This window comes from Sus scrofa, chromosome 1 (genome assembly GCF_000003025.6).
Source record: "Sus scrofa isolate TJ Tabasco breed Duroc chromosome 1, Sscrofa11.1, whole genome shotgun sequence".
Taxonomy (NCBI): domain Eukaryota; kingdom Metazoa; phylum Chordata; class Mammalia; order Artiodactyla; family Suidae; genus Sus; species Sus scrofa.
The window spans coordinates 230100679-230116653 of record NC_010443.5 but is presented as its reverse complement, the minus strand read 5'-3'; the positions used below and the strand labels follow the sequence as shown (position 1 = coordinate 230116653).

Here is a 15975-nt window from a genome sequence, read left to right as displayed (position 1 = left end):
GAAGGAGTTATACTTCCTGGTTCTAACGTGCTCATTCAACAGACTCCTGCAGTGCCATGGTTTCTCCAACATAGAAAAGGGCTTCTCCAGTGTCCAGATCTTGCAGTACAACAGATTTCTTCAGCAAAATACTCCTGCAGTACACAAGTTAGCAGCATCCAAAAGCTAGCAAACTCTCTCAGCATTCTGTTGAACCAGTTTTCTAGCAGAGTGCCTTCTGTTGACAATGCTCCATGAGGTTCCCTAAAGGGTCACTTTCTCAAAAGCGAATTCACAAGTTTTACTGGAGGGCACCAAAGACTTTCCTGCCAATCAGTGAACCATGGCCATGCCAGGTCTCACTTCTGAGGGAGGTCGACTGTCTTCCTAGAGCACTCCACCCAAGTCCCAGGGTAAAGGGGTGTTCCTTCTATCTACTATTCCTACATTCTTTAGAGTTCTCTGTACTTTTTATTAGCCAATCGGTGGTGCTCTAATCCCCTGTTATATTTATAGTTCTTCATAAATACTTTCTCTGCTCAAATTACTATGTAGTTTCTCTCTCCTCACCAGACTCTGACTGAAACAGCCAGAAATGATAGCACAACAGAGGAGAAATTAAGTTAAACTTAAAGTGGTAGTTTTGCAAACCAGTAACACACATGATTCAGAAAAATGTTTACTTTTGTATATATATTATAAATACATTTAATTTCACGCAAAAATTAACATGAGATATCACAGTAACAAACAATATTCATTTAATATTTATATTGATTACTTTAATTGCACATTTGCACTTACCAAAATCATAACCTTCTGGAACAATGTTTTCATCAACGATGCCATTCCTCAGGCTGTCCTATTAAAAGACAAATTGATTTTATTTATATCATGCCAATATAACTTTATCCTACAAAATATTATTACATCCAAAATGTTTAATAACTCAAACTTAGAACTTAGCTAAAAATAATATTGCTAAAGTGGTTAGACACTATCACATTAAACTATAATGATCTAGAAATTATTAAGATGTGCTTAAACATACTTATGTACTAGTACATACAAAAAATTTGACAAAATTCAACATCTATTTATGATAAAAACTCTCAACAAAGTGAGTACAGAGGTATCTCAATGTAATGAAGGCCATAAATGAAAAACCCATAGCTATTATCATACTCAATGGTGAAAAGCTGAAAGGTTCTCCTCTAAGATCAGGAACAAGAAAAGGATGCCCATTTTCTTTTTTTTTTTTTTTGTCTTTTTGTCTTTTTGCCATTTCTTGGGCCGCTCCCACGGCATGTGGAGTTTCCCAGGCTAGGGGTCCAATCAGAGCTGTAGCCACCCGCCTACGCCAGAGCCACAGCAACGTGGGATCCGAGCCATGTCTGCAACCTACACCACAGCTCACGGCAACACCATATCCTTAACCCACTGAGCAAGGCCAGGGACCGAACCCACACCCTCATGGTTCCTAGTTGGATTCGTTAACCACTGCGCCATGATGGGAACTCCAGGATGCCCATTTTCGCCACTTTTATTCAACATAGTATTATGAGTCCCAGCCAGAGCAATCAGTCAAGAAAAAGCAATAAAGGCATTCAAATTGGAAAGGAAGAAGTAAAACTGTCACTATTTGCAAATAACAGGATAATATATATAGAAAACCCTTAAGACTCCACCAAAAACTGTTAGAACTAATAATAAATGAACTAAAGGATACAAAAATCAATATACAGAAATCCGTGGTGTTTCTATAAACTAATAATAAACTAGTAGAAAAAATTAAGAAAACAGGAGTTCCTGTCATGGCTCAGTGGTTAACGAATTCAACTAGGAACCATGAGGTTTCAGGTTCGATCCCTGGCCTAGCTCAGTGAGTTAAGGATCTGACATTGCCATGAGCTGTGGTGTAGGTTACAGACGCAGCTCAGATCTGGCGTTGCTGTGGCTCTGGTGTAGGCCGGTGGCTACAGCTCCGATTAGACCCCTAACCTGGGAACCTCCACATGCCACGGGAGTGGCCCTAGAAATGGACAAAAAAAAAAAAAAAAAAAGAAAAAAAGAAATTAAGAAAACAATTCCATTTACAACTGCATCAAAAATCTAAGCATAAATTTAACCAAGGAGGTAAAAGATTTGTACCTTGAAAATGGTAAGGCACTAAGGAAAGAAACTAAAGGGGACACCAATTGATAGAAAGATATTTCATGTTCATGGATTGGAATAATTGATACTGTTAAAATGTTCATATGGGAGTTCCCGTCGTGGCGCAGTGGTTAACGAATCCGACTAGGAACCATGAGGTTGTGGGTTCAGTCCCTGCCCTTGCTCAGTGGGTTAACGATCCGGCGTTGCCGTGAGCTGTGGTGTAGGTTGCAGACGCAGCTCGGATCCCGCGTTGCTGTGGCTCTGGCGTAGGCCAGTGGCTACAGCTCCGATTCAACCCCTAGCCTGGGAACCTCCATATGCCACGGGAGCGGCCCAAGAAATAGCAACAACAACAACAACCTCAAAAGACAAAAGACCAAAAAAAAAAAAAAAAAAAAAAAAAAAAAGTTCATATGATCCAAATCAATCTACATATTCAATGCAATACCTATCAAAATTCCAATAGCATTTTTCACAGAATTAGAAAAAAACAATACTAAAATTTGTATGGAACAATAAAAGAACCCAAATACCCAAAGCAATCTTGAGAAAAAAGAACAAAGCTAAATGCATCATCTTCCCTGATTTCTTTTTTCTTTTCTCTCTCTCTCTTTTTTTTTTTTTTTTTTTTTTTTTTGGCTTTTTAGGGCCACACATGCAGCATATGGAAGTTCCCAAGCTAGGGTCTAATCAGAGCTATAGCTGCCAGCCTATGGCACAGCCACAGCAACCCAGGATCCAAGCTGTGTCTGTGACCTACACCATAGCTCACAGCAATACTGCATCCCTGACCCACTGTGTGAGGCCAGGGATCAAACCCGCATCCTCGTCCACACCCAAATCTGGATACTAGTCAGATTTGTTTCCACTGCACCACAATGGAAACGCCTTCCCTGATTTCTGACTATATTACAAAGCTATTAATAATCAAAACATTATGGTACTGGCATAAAAAATAGACATATAGATCAAAAGAAGAAAACAGACGACCCAGAAATAAGCCAATGCATGTATGGTCAGTTCATTTATGACAAAGGAGCCAAGAAAATACAAGGGAGAAAGGACAGTCTTCAATAAATGGCGCTGGAAAAAGTGGACAACCACATGTAAAAGAATGAAATTGGACTACTACCTTACACCATAAATGAAAATAATTCAAAATGGATTAAAGATTTGAACATTAAGACCCAAAACCATAAAACTCCTAAAAAAAACAAGAGGTAAAGCTCCCTGACACATCAGTTTTGGTGATGATTTATTTGAATTTGACAGAAAATGTAAAATCAACAAAAACAAAAATAAAAAACGTGACTACATCAAATTAAAAGTTCCTGCACAGCAAAGGAAACCATCAGCTACAAGAAAAGGCAAGCTTATGAAAGAAAACATATGAAAATCACATATCTGGTTAATATCTAAAATATGTAATGAACCCATACAACTCAAAAGCAAAAAAAAAATTCAATTAAAATGAGGATGTGAAAAGCCATTTTTCAAAGAAGAAATACAGACAGCTAACAAGTATATCAACCTCACTAATCATTAGGAAAGTACAAATCAAAATCATTTAGAATGGCTATTATCAAAAAGACAAAAAGGAACAAATGTTGGTGAGACTGTTGATAAAAAAGAACCCTTGTACTCTCTTGGTGGGATGCAAACTGGTACAGACACTATAAAAAATAGTATGGAGGATCCTCAAAAAATTAAAAATAGAACTACCATATGATCCTATAGTTCCATTTCTGAGTATTTACCTGAAGAAAATGAAAACCTTAATTTAAAAAGCTTTCTGCACCCCCATGTTCATTGCGTCATTATTTGTAATAGCCACAATATGGAAACAACCTAAATTTTCATCAAAAGATGAATGAATAAAGACAATGTTTTACACACACACAAATGGAATATCACTTGACCATAAGAAAGAATGAAATCTCACCATCTGGGACAATACAAATGGACCCTAGGGCACTATGCTAAGTGAAACAGTTCAGACAGAGAAAAACAAATACTAAATTATCTCACTTATATGTGGAATTTAGAAAGAAAAAAAAAAAACAAACTCACAGATACAAAGAATAGATTGATGGTTACCAGAGGTGAGGGGTAAGGATGGACAAAACAAATGAAGGAAGTCAAAAGGTCCAAACTTCCAATTCTAAAATAATTATAACATCACAGGGATGTAATGTACAGCATAATGACCATAGGTAATAACAATGTATCGCATATTTTCATGTTACTAAGAGTAAATATGAAAGGTTCACAAGAAAAAAAACTGTTTAACTCTGTATGGTGATGGATGTCAACTAGACTTACTGTGGTGATCATTTTGCAATATATACAAACATCAAAACATTATGCTGTATACCTATTAACTAATAAATGTCACATATCAATTATATAAAAAAAGGGTGTTGACAGATGTTTATATACAGATGTATATAGTCACCTATTTACATAAATTCTGCTAATGGATTCTGCCTCAGGGGGAAAAAAAAAAGAACCACTGACTACAGTATGTTCAATAACTGAAAATGAATAAAACCTTATGCAAAATACACTATCAACAAATGTGTACACAGACATTATCAAAAAAGAGTTACTTACCAATGATTCATTATAATCATTAAGATAAAACATCTGAGACTTCACATTCCAATAGGCAAAAAGGTTATCCAATCGAATTAACTGAAAATAAATCAAGTTTATTATAAGCCTCATTTTTGTTGAAGGATCTTTAATACACACTTTTTTCAGAAATCTCAATTAATGGGTCACATAACAGTTAAGTCAATAAAACAATTCACAAAAACCCTTATCTATATACTGCCGTTTGTCTTTCTAAAAGTTATCTTCTGTCAAGCAGATGGGTTGACAAAACCTAAATTTGTTTATTTTACCTTACAAAATAGTTTCTCAGTTTCATCATGTAAACATGGAACCCAGTATTGATCAGTTGTCTGAAAAGGGGAAAAAAAGCAGTTAAGTGTAAGTTGCATGTGAAATAGCAGAGTGAAAAATGTTATCTTTCATGCCCTAGACCAACTTCCCATTAAAGTGTCCTTGAAATCATAACATTCAGTCAAAAAATATTAACTGAATATGCTACATTCAAGGACCTCACTGCTTAGGGAAAAAGCAAACAAGTAAACAATAAATTATTAACAGATAAGTGTCATTAGAGATGTTTAATACACAGTACTCTGGGAGGGCATGATAAGAGCCTCAAACTCAGGGACGTTGTGGCAAAGGTGATGCTCAACCTAATAAATGACATATAAATAGAAATTATTGTTTCTAAATTCAGTACGGAATATGATTCAGAGAAGGAAGGTATTCAAATATATGATATATTCAAAAAAATAAAGTAGCCCAATATGGCCCAAGAACATATTATAAAACAAAGAAAAGAGGTAAAACCAGTTACCTTACCTGGGGTCAAGTTACAAAAGGATTATAAACTATTTTAAGACAAAACTATGGACTTTATCCTAAGAGTAATGAAATCCACTAGGGGAATAAATTGATATCAGATGCTTAATTCAAAAAGACAGGTTTTCTTTTTTTTTGGTAAAGAACTAAAGGGACTCAGTGGTATTCAAATTCTATCACACAATTAGGATCACTTGAAGGGCTTTTTAAACTAGACTGCTGGGCTTCAACCTGGGTTTCTAATTGAAAATATGTGGGCTGGTGGACAAGATTCTAAAGATTTCCAAAACCAGAGGTGAAAAACATTGCTGACACAGTTACCAGTCACCTTCACACTGCCAAATCCAACGGCTAATTTTCCATTCTCATTTTTCAATGTAACAGTAGCATTTGACAGTTAATCCCACCCAACTTTACTGAATAACTTTTCATTTGGCTCTTCCTTTTTTCTTTTTCGCTTTAGATGGATCCAAGTTTTAAAAACAAATTGTACACAAAAGCTTAATGAATACAACAAATAAAAGCATGTAATGAAATAGTATACAGCAGGTGAACTGAATCAATTGAACTACATGTGGCAACAAGTACATGTCACAATGTGTAAGGAAAAAAGGGAACTTGCATAAAATCATGTAAAATGGTTATGTAAATTTTTAAAACCAAGCATCACACATTTTAATGGATATATTTATATACATAAAGTTTACAAACTTAGGATGTTTATCTCTTGGGTGGGAGAAAATAATGGAGGAAAATACAAAAGGAATTAAACATTACTCATAAGAGCTTATTCTTTAAAAGTATTTAAAACAAACTAAATGACAAATTCAACAACTGTTGATTCTGAATGTAAACAAATATTTCCTAATTCTCTATGTGTTCATCAACTTTTAAAATTTCTTAATCTGAAATGTTAGAAAGACAGTATGCCACAACTACCAATACAGTAGTGAGAAAATAATTTGTTTTAGAGATTTTTCATGACTTTTCAAAGATTGTGAAATGAATCTTTTATTTTGTAGTTACTCATTTACAATTCAAAATGGATTTTAAGTACACGAAGTACCAAATATCATAATTAGCAAATAATAACAGATCCTCACATTTGAAACTAAATTTAACTATCATTTTTTGAAATGTTAAACTATGCAGGCTCAATTCCAATCCAATCTATGCACTTCCTGTACCAATTCTATGCAGACACCTATTCCTGATGCTGACATACATTAATAGTAATTAGTAATTTAATTAACTACACTGCACAATTAAATACGGTTGAATTTCTTTTTGAACAAAGTACCTGCATGCTGAGATTTTGAAGGGAAATACCAAATGACAGTGGGGTCTCTCGATTTGTGATCTAAAGAGAAAAAATAATAAATTTTACTCAGATTTTTAGTAGTTGGATAAAATTATTATAGAAGAAGTTCACATTATGAAAGGATGTTATTTCAAACATTTAAAAAAACATTTTCCTACTTTCTGGAATAATTTTTATTCCTATATTTTTCATAATACCAATTAAATATTAAGTATCAATGTATTAGTGTGGTACAGTAGTAATACATCTGCATAATGTCTATATTATACAAGAAATCTACAAAAAAGTTTATTTAAAAAAAAAAAGTGACTTACCCTCACATTAGAACTCTGAGAGGCTAATAATTATCTGAGAAAGAATACACGATCTATTTGAGATCAAACACTCAGTTAAGCCTAGCTCTACTGATTCCTAAAACATTGCTCTGTCCAAGAAGTAAACACAGTATAAAGTATTTTAAAAATATAACTCCCACCTATCAAAAAGGTGACTATAATATAAGATAGGCATTTTCCCTCATTATTTGACGTTTGAACATTTTAGGAAAGTGTAATCAAGTACTAGGGACTACAAATGACAACTATAATTATAAAAAATAAAGATCACATCACCTTCAGCTGTGTATCCTTCCACTTCCCAGCATCTCATAGGCTGGACACTACAGAGCCAATGTCAACGAACAGTAAAATAAATATAAAAATAAGTGTCACCTATTAAAATACTTACATCATCTTCATAACGAATATGGATGTTGGAAATTTTCACTTGAAGATTTTTTATGATCTGAGTAATTAATTTTTCTGTAAAAGTATCCTGCTTCTCCACCCGATGTTTTTCTACAATTGCAAATATTTAAATTGAATGAAAATATACTCTATTAAGTATCCACATATTGAGATAACGTAAATATTACCTTATTAAAGAAATAAATCTGTATTTGTAAACAAAACACTAAAGCCTGCTTTCCAGAAGTCTTAGATATCAAAAGACTTTCACAGGTAAGGGAATTCCCGATGTGGCTCAGCAGGTTACAGACCAGACTAGTATACATGAGGATGCAGGTTTGATCCCTGGCTTCACTCACTGGGTTAAGGATCCAGCATTGCTCTGAGCTATGGTGCAGACCACAGATGCAGCTTGGATCTTGCATTGCTGTGGTTGTGGTGTAGGGAGGCAGCTACAGCTCTGATCCAACCCCTAGCCTGCTAACTTCCATATGCACCAAGTATGGCCCTAAAAAGAAAAAAAAAGTGTTTTTAAAAAGACTTTCACAGGTGACTAAAGGCACAGAGTTTTCAAAAACTAGTCTCTCATCCAATCAAACTAAAGCCAAATATGTAGAATTTATTGGCATTAAATTTTATAATTTCTCAGAGATCCCACTGTGGGGCAGCTGAAACAAATCTGACTAGTATCCATGAGGATGCAGCTTCAATTCCTGGCCTTGCTCAGTGGGTCATGTATCCAACATTTCCATGAGCTGTGTTATAGACCAGCAGATCTGAGGTCACAGATGCAGCTCTTATCTGGCATTGCAGTGGTTGTAGTGTAGGCTGGCAGCTGTAGCTCCAATTCAACCCCTTGCCTGGGAACTTCCATGTGTATGAATACAGCCCTAAAAAGGAAAAAAAAATTATAATTTCTGTTAGCTATACTTGAGTACACAAAGATATGGAAAACCATAAGTTACTAGGTAAGAATTATAACAGGCTTATATTAGAAGAGCCAGAAACAGTAACAAAGATAAAATCACCCTTAAAATTAGGGATATCATCCTGAGTTGTCTGTGGTTAGACATATAAAATAGTTAAATAGGTTCCTTCCCTGATGAATACATAAGAGGGAGATATAAAATCCTTTCCCTCTCTCCTTTTAAGCAAGGATGAAGTTCATTTCAAAAATAATATTATTTCCAGTTTCAGTATTTTTCAGGGAAATAAAAAGAACAAAGAATCAAGGTTCCTAATTTCTTTTTTAATATGACTATGATAACCACTAGTGACTAACTCTTTTGTCCCGACCTGAAAATGCCAATGAAGGTGATCTCCTTTTCTATTTCTAATCCTGTTCTATCTGTGTAACATATCATCTGTCATTTCCTCTAATGACCTATATTCCCCAACTCAGCTAACACAGAAGGTCTCAAAGAAAAGCTGATGAAGATATCATGTACATCAAACGCAAATGTGAATGAACAAGAGATAAGTGAATATATTTGAATATACTGAAAAGGACTGTAGAATTAGTAAGTACACAGTAAAATATAAACTCTTTGAAGACAGAGCTCTTATTTTTAATGTTGACTCCTACTACTACTTAATAAAATCCTTCACTCTACAAATTTATTTAGTTGTTCAATTAATGCTAAATTTTTCTTTCCCTATCTACTAGTTTTTGACTCCCTTATCCAGCTTAGATTCCATAATACGTTATGTCACCAATTTAAACTCTTTTGTTCTCTTTTCTCCTTTTCCTATGTCAATAAAGCTCTAATTCTGCAGAAAACAGGCTACTTTTCATACAAACATGTGTATGTCTTTGCCAGGTGAGTCAGGACAAAAATTACAACAGAATAAATTGCAATTATTGTAAGTTAGTCATTACCAACTTGAACTAACCAGAAAACTTACATTTCTCCTGTCAGCTTGTTCACACTCTCCAATTAGAATTTCAAAATTCTTTTTTTTTTTTTTTTGCTTTTTAGGGCTGCACCTGCAGCATATGGAGGTTCCTAGGCTAGGGATTAAATCAGAGCTACAACTGCTGGCCTGCACCACAGCCACATCAACGTCAGATCCGAGCCGCATCTGCAACCTACACCACAGCTCTTGGCAACACTGGATCCCCAACCCACTGAGTGAGGCCAGGGATCAAACCCACAACACCATGGTTTCTAGTCAGATTGACTTCCACTGCACCATGACAGGAACTCCTCAAAATTCTTTTTTATACTCTTCAAAGGTCGAAAAACCCTTCCTCTGCTATCTTTATTCTTAGCAGATGACCTTCCAACTATGGAAGAAAAATAAGCTTCTCTGCAATCATCACTCAATTGAAATTGCTATTTCTTTCTCTTTTTTTTTTGCCTTTTTAGGGCTGCACTGGTGGCATATGGAGATTCCCAGGCTAGGGGTCGAATTGGAGCTGTAGCCGCCAGCCTATGCCATAGCAACACCAGATACGAGCTGCATCTGTGACCTATACCACAGCTCACAGCAACACAGGATCTTTAACCCACTGAGCGAGGCCAGGGATCGAACCTGCATCCTCATGCATACTAGTCAGATTCATTTCCACAGAGCCACGATGGGAACTCCTATTTATATTTTAGATAAAAGTATAAAGAGAAGGGACTTCTGGAGTTCCCATCGTGGCTCAGTGGTTAACGAATCTGACTAGGAACCATGAGGTTTCAGGTTCGATCCCTGGCCTCCCTCAGTGGGTTAGGGATCCAGTGTTGCCATGAGCTGTGGTGTAGGTCGCAGACGCAGCTTGGATCCCATATATCCTGCCGGCTCTAGCTCCGACTCCTAGCCTGGGAACCTCCATATGCTGTAGGCGCAGCCTAGAAAAGACAAAAAAAAAAAAAAAAGAAGGGACTTCTGATTAAACATGAGTTGCATCTACTTCTCCATTCCTCAGTAAAACCACATAAAGGCAAATGAAAAGGGGGAAAATGGATAAATTCCTAACATCAAAAGAAAAAAGTGTAGAAAAAGAATAAAAGGTAGCCTCAAAAATTTAGAAGCTGGAAAGCAGACAATATTAGACAACACGACAGAGGAAGAAATTCAAGTCTAAATGCCCAAAGGTGGAGATGGCAATAAAATACAAGATGAGTTTAAAAAAAAAAAAATCCTGGGAAGATTTAAGAACTGGAATACTTAGAAAATATAAATGGCAAAGAGGTAACCAGGCGGAGGAAGAGGGTGATAATACAATCAATGGTTGAAAGTCCGTGTAATGAGCAATTAGGCTTCTAGGTGCTCTTCCTCCCCAACCCACATGGTAAGCAATTATCCAATTCCTACACTAGTGAAAAGCAATTGTTTATTTTGGGGACAATAAACCTAACAGGCTCCATACTCTGAGACCGTGTATATGAAGATACAGGAAAATTCATCATACCAAAATCAGACATATTAAGTAAAAGGTCTATAAACCTTAACACCCATATCCAACTACTACTGTCAACCAATTAATAAAGTAGTGCCAGAAAATATGTATAATTCAAGTCAGATATACTATTTGACCTAGTAGTAAACATTTACGTATAGCCACAATATAAACAATGAATATGTGATATAACCAAATATGTGACATAACTATACTGGAAAGATGGAAAAGGGGGTCAATCATCATAATCCATAAAAGAAAACCTATATATATAAATGATGTATAAACATAATAAATCAAGTAATAGAAAGAAGTCCTACTGTACAGTATATTTCTATTACTTGATTTCCCCTTTTCTATCTTCCCAATATAGTTATGCCATATTTTAGTTACATCAATATTCACTGTTTATATTAATGGTTAGAACTACGTCCAGCTACATGTGGGTTAGAACATGATGGGAAAGAGTATAAAAAAAAAAAAAAAAAGAATGTACATATATGTATGCTGTACAATAGAAATTGAAGAAACACTGTAAATCACCGCTACTTAAATTTTAAAAAGTAACAGAAGTGTAATCATCTCATCTTGTGTGGCAATATGAAGGTATACACACAAAAAAAAACCTTAAAAACTTGAAAGGAGATCTATGAGAAGTAGGCTGAGGGGCTAAGCTAGGAAACACATTTTTTTTTTAAATTATCGGTCCTATACTATTACATAACTTTTAAAACTATGTATATGTACTATAAAGCTACTGTATATGTATATATCAAGTATATGTACTAACTTAACAAAATAAAAATAATTTTTAAAAGGAAAAAGCCTGAGAAACTTAGGAAAGAGAGGAATGGATAAGAGGAAGATTCTGGGAAAAGTGACAGTATAGAAAACACCAGAAATCTGATTATCCATCTAAACAACTGAACAGGCAGAATCTGTCAAATGTATATATTTTGGAACCTGGGAGTCTACTGCAGCCTTGCAACTTCTAGAGGAAGGCTTGAAAAGTAAACTGCAGTTAATTTACATCAATTTCAGCTCTCTGCACAGTAGCAACTATCCATCCCCCACCCTCAGGTTCATGGCAGGCAGTTGTGCAGTTATTCCTGGAATAGCTTGCACACAACCTGCCAGAGCCAAGGTAGGCAGAAACAACCCTGTCCTCCAAATATTTAGCTATCTGTACTCTAACTGCTGACTGCTGCTTCTGATCAGAGGCACAAAGAGAAGGGTGGCCACTGCTGTTGCACCTTCCCCCACGGCTGCAAGCCCTTCATCCTCTAGCTGAAGTCAGGTACAGCAGACCCAAAGAACCAATGCCCCCTTTTCCTGGCCTGTTCATTTTTCTCTTCTGCCCCCTTTGACAGCACAACATTAAGGATTACGACATTCAAAAGCAACTGCATATATACAGAAAATTAAAGTGTGACCACACATGTTCAGGGAAAGGCACAGGATCAGAAAAGACCTGAAAGACCTTAAGTTTACACATCAGGCTGATCCTTGACACAGTCATCCCACAGTGATCAAAATAAAAATAATAAACAAAAATAATAATGAATAAAAACCATGAGGGAGAGGGAGAATCTAATTTCGACAGATTCCCTTCTATTAGATTCAAGTTCCAGTTTCTAATGAAATACTGAGTCTGAGGAAGAGAAAAAGAAATTGAAGAAAGGTGAACAGAGCCTAAGGGACTAATGGGACACCAACAAGAAGACTAACATATGCACTGTGAGAGTCCCATGAGGAGAACTGAGATTAAAAAGGTGATATAATAAAGAAATAATGGCTAATAACTTCCCAAACGTGAAGAAAGAGATGGTTATACACATTGAAAAATTTCAAGGAACTCTAAGTAAACAGAATTCAAAAAGACCCACAGTGACACATTAAAATTGAATACTCAAAACCAAAGATAAAGCAGAGAATCTTAAGGGCAGCAACAAAGAAGCTACTCATCACATATAAGGGGTGCTTAATAAGATTATGAACAGATTTCTCATTGGAAACATTGACTTGTCTCTTAACAAGGGTACCAAGACTGTTCAGTGTGAAAAGGACAATATTTTAAACAAAACAATGCAAGGAAAACTAGATATTCAAATATCCACTTGCAAGAGAATGAAGCTGGATCCTTATCTAACTACATAAAAACTAACTCGAAATGAATAAAATATTTAAATGTAAGACCCAGAACTATAAAACTTTTAGAAGAAAACACAGAGCAGAAGCTACATGACACTGGATTTGACAATGAGCTCTTGAATATGACACCAAAGGCACAGGCAACAAAAGAAAAAGTAAACAAACTTGATTTCATGCAAATTTTAAGATTTTGTGCATCATAAAGCACTATCAACAGAGTAAAGAGGCTACCCAGAAAATGAGAGAGAACCTGCAAATCATATATCTAATAATGGATTAACATCCAGTTATATAAAGAACTCCCATCATTCAACAACAAAAAATAACCCAATTAAATGATGGTCAAAAGACTTGAACAGACATTTCTCCAAAGATGACACACAAACGGTCAATAAACACAGGAAAAGATGCTGAAATAGTAATCTTTACAGAAATGTAAATCAAAACTGTATGAGATACCACTTCATCCTATTAGGACCCTACTCTCAAAAATACACAAAATAACAAAGGTTGGTGAGGATGTGAAGGAACTAGAACCCTTGTGCACTGTTCATGGGAATGTAAAATGGCACAAGTCCCTGTAGAAAACATTATAGTATTCTTCAAAAAACAAAAAATATAGTATAATTACCATATTATCCAGCAATTCTACTTTGGGGTTTATAACTAAAGAATTAAAAGCAGTCTCTCAAAGGAATATATGATCACCTATATTCACAGCAGCATTATTCACAATGGCTAAAGCAAAAGCATAGAAGCAACCAGTGTCCACTGCACTGAGGGATGAATAGATAAGCAAAAGGTGGTATATACAGAAAATGGATTATTATTCAACCTTAAAAAAGGAAATTTTGACATGTTACAACATGGATCTACCATGAAGAAGACATAACACTAAGGAAAATAAACCACTCAAAAAACACAAACACTGTATGATTCTACTTGCATGAGTACTCAGAACAGTCAAAATCAAAGAGACAAAAAGCAGAACTGTGGTTGCCAGAGGATGTGTATGCCACAACAACAACAAAAACATTTTTCTTAAAGAAAGAGGATGGGCATAGGGATGAATGACTACACAGGATATCAAAGAACTTAAACAGAAAAGAAAACATAATTATATGTTTTGCCAGAACTGTTGTCAGGAATTGTGCTACATCTCCTCTAGTGTTTTTTACCTATTTGTCAACTGGTAAAGTTGTTTATTATTGGATTTTATTTATTTTTTTTAGGTCCACACTCATGGCATATGGAGGATCCCAGGATAGAGGCTGAATGGGAGCTGTAGCTGCGGGCCTACACCACAGCCACAGCAACGCCAGATCCAAGCCATATCTGCAACCTACACCATAGCTCATGGCAATGCTGGATTCTTAACCCACTGAGCAGGGATAAGGATCAAACCCACTGAACAGTATCAAACCCTCATGAATAGTACCCAGGTTCATTACCACTGAGCCACAATGAAAACTCCAGGATTTTATTGAAAAAATAGTAAGTGCATGGCAAAGGTAGATCAGTACACACATATTTCTTTTAAGATGCTTAGCTGTCAAACAAAGGACAGAGGAACAAAAGATAAGCAGATGATGAGGTCAGGAAGATGACTTTATGTTTACATATATGAGAGGCTACAGTATATTTACATGCCAAGGAGAAAAATTCACTGGAAGTAGTGAAGAGAATATAAAAGGTAGATATTGAAGGTGACACCATTACCATCACCAGCTTAGGTGGAAAGGGTTTAGCTTTTCAGCAGGACAGCTCTATCACTGACAACAGGAGGGTGAAGTATTGGGCCATTTTGGTATAGGCCGAATAGGAAAGAATATGAAGCCAGAGGGTAATAAGATTTGGGAAAAATTATCAAGGGACAAAGTAGCTCCAAAAAGTGAAGAACTGATACAAGTGGAATAAGAAAAAGAAAAAAAGGTAAGAAAATATACTTGATGAAATGAATTACTATCATTAAAAACTAACTTTACCCTTCTAATAAGCCAGTAATATTATTTGCACTAAGGTAAATTTCTATAAGGCAAAATTTCTGTAAACATGATAAAACATACAAACCACACTAAAATTCCTCATGTAGTAAGATTCTGTCATATTTTTTAAGTAATGTCAGTGCCTCCAGAAGAAAGTAATACTCAAATGTGATAAATATTTTGGTCTTTTCCATTTCTCTTATTACTATTCTTATCTGTTTACCTTGATCAGCTACTTTTTGTTTTGCTTCTTCTATTCTTTTCAGTTCCTGTCGCTTTGCTTCCAAGAGTTGTTTTGCTTCTTTTAAAGGATCATATTTTATTCCTACAGGAAGTATAAAAAGGGAGAATCTTAATTACCTTAAATTTAAATACACTCATTTCAAAAAATATCCTGGTAAATAATCAAAATCTGCAAAAATGTAGAGTAGAAACCAATTTATCCTGAATTATAAAAGACAAATTTAAGTATTAAAAAAATCTCAGGAATTCCCATCATGGCACAGCAGAAACAAATCCGACTAGGAACCATGAGTTTGCAGGTTCGATCCCTTAGTGGGTTAAGGATCCGGCGCTGCCATGAGCTATGGTGTAGGTCGCAGATGCAGCTTGGATCTGCCGTTGCTATGGCTCGCCCTATTCCGGCAGCAACAACTCCGATTAGACCCCTAGCCCAGGAACCTCCATATACCGCAAGTGCGGCCCTAAAAGGACAGAAGACCAAAAAAAAGAAAAAAAGAAAAAAAATCAAAAAATTCACCAAAATTATTTGAATATATCAAAAATAACTTCCCATGCACAAATACAGTGACTAAAACGATACTGTTT

At 35.5% G+C, this 15975-nt stretch overlaps 1 protein-coding gene across 1 annotated transcript in view; it reads right to left on the bottom strand.

The window, feature by feature from the left end:
* VPS13A (vacuolar protein sorting 13 homolog A) overlaps positions 1–15975 on the bottom strand; it is a 262005-nt gene that overhangs the window by 214690 nt on the left and 31340 nt on the right. The window contains 6 exon segments of the mRNA XM_021065108.1: positions 784–841; positions 4750–4830; positions 5043–5102; positions 6875–6934; positions 7622–7731; positions 15371–15472. Of these exon segments, the coding sequence (XP_020920767.1) occupies positions 784–841; positions 4750–4830; positions 5043–5102; positions 6875–6934; positions 7622–7731; positions 15371–15472 (471 nt within the window).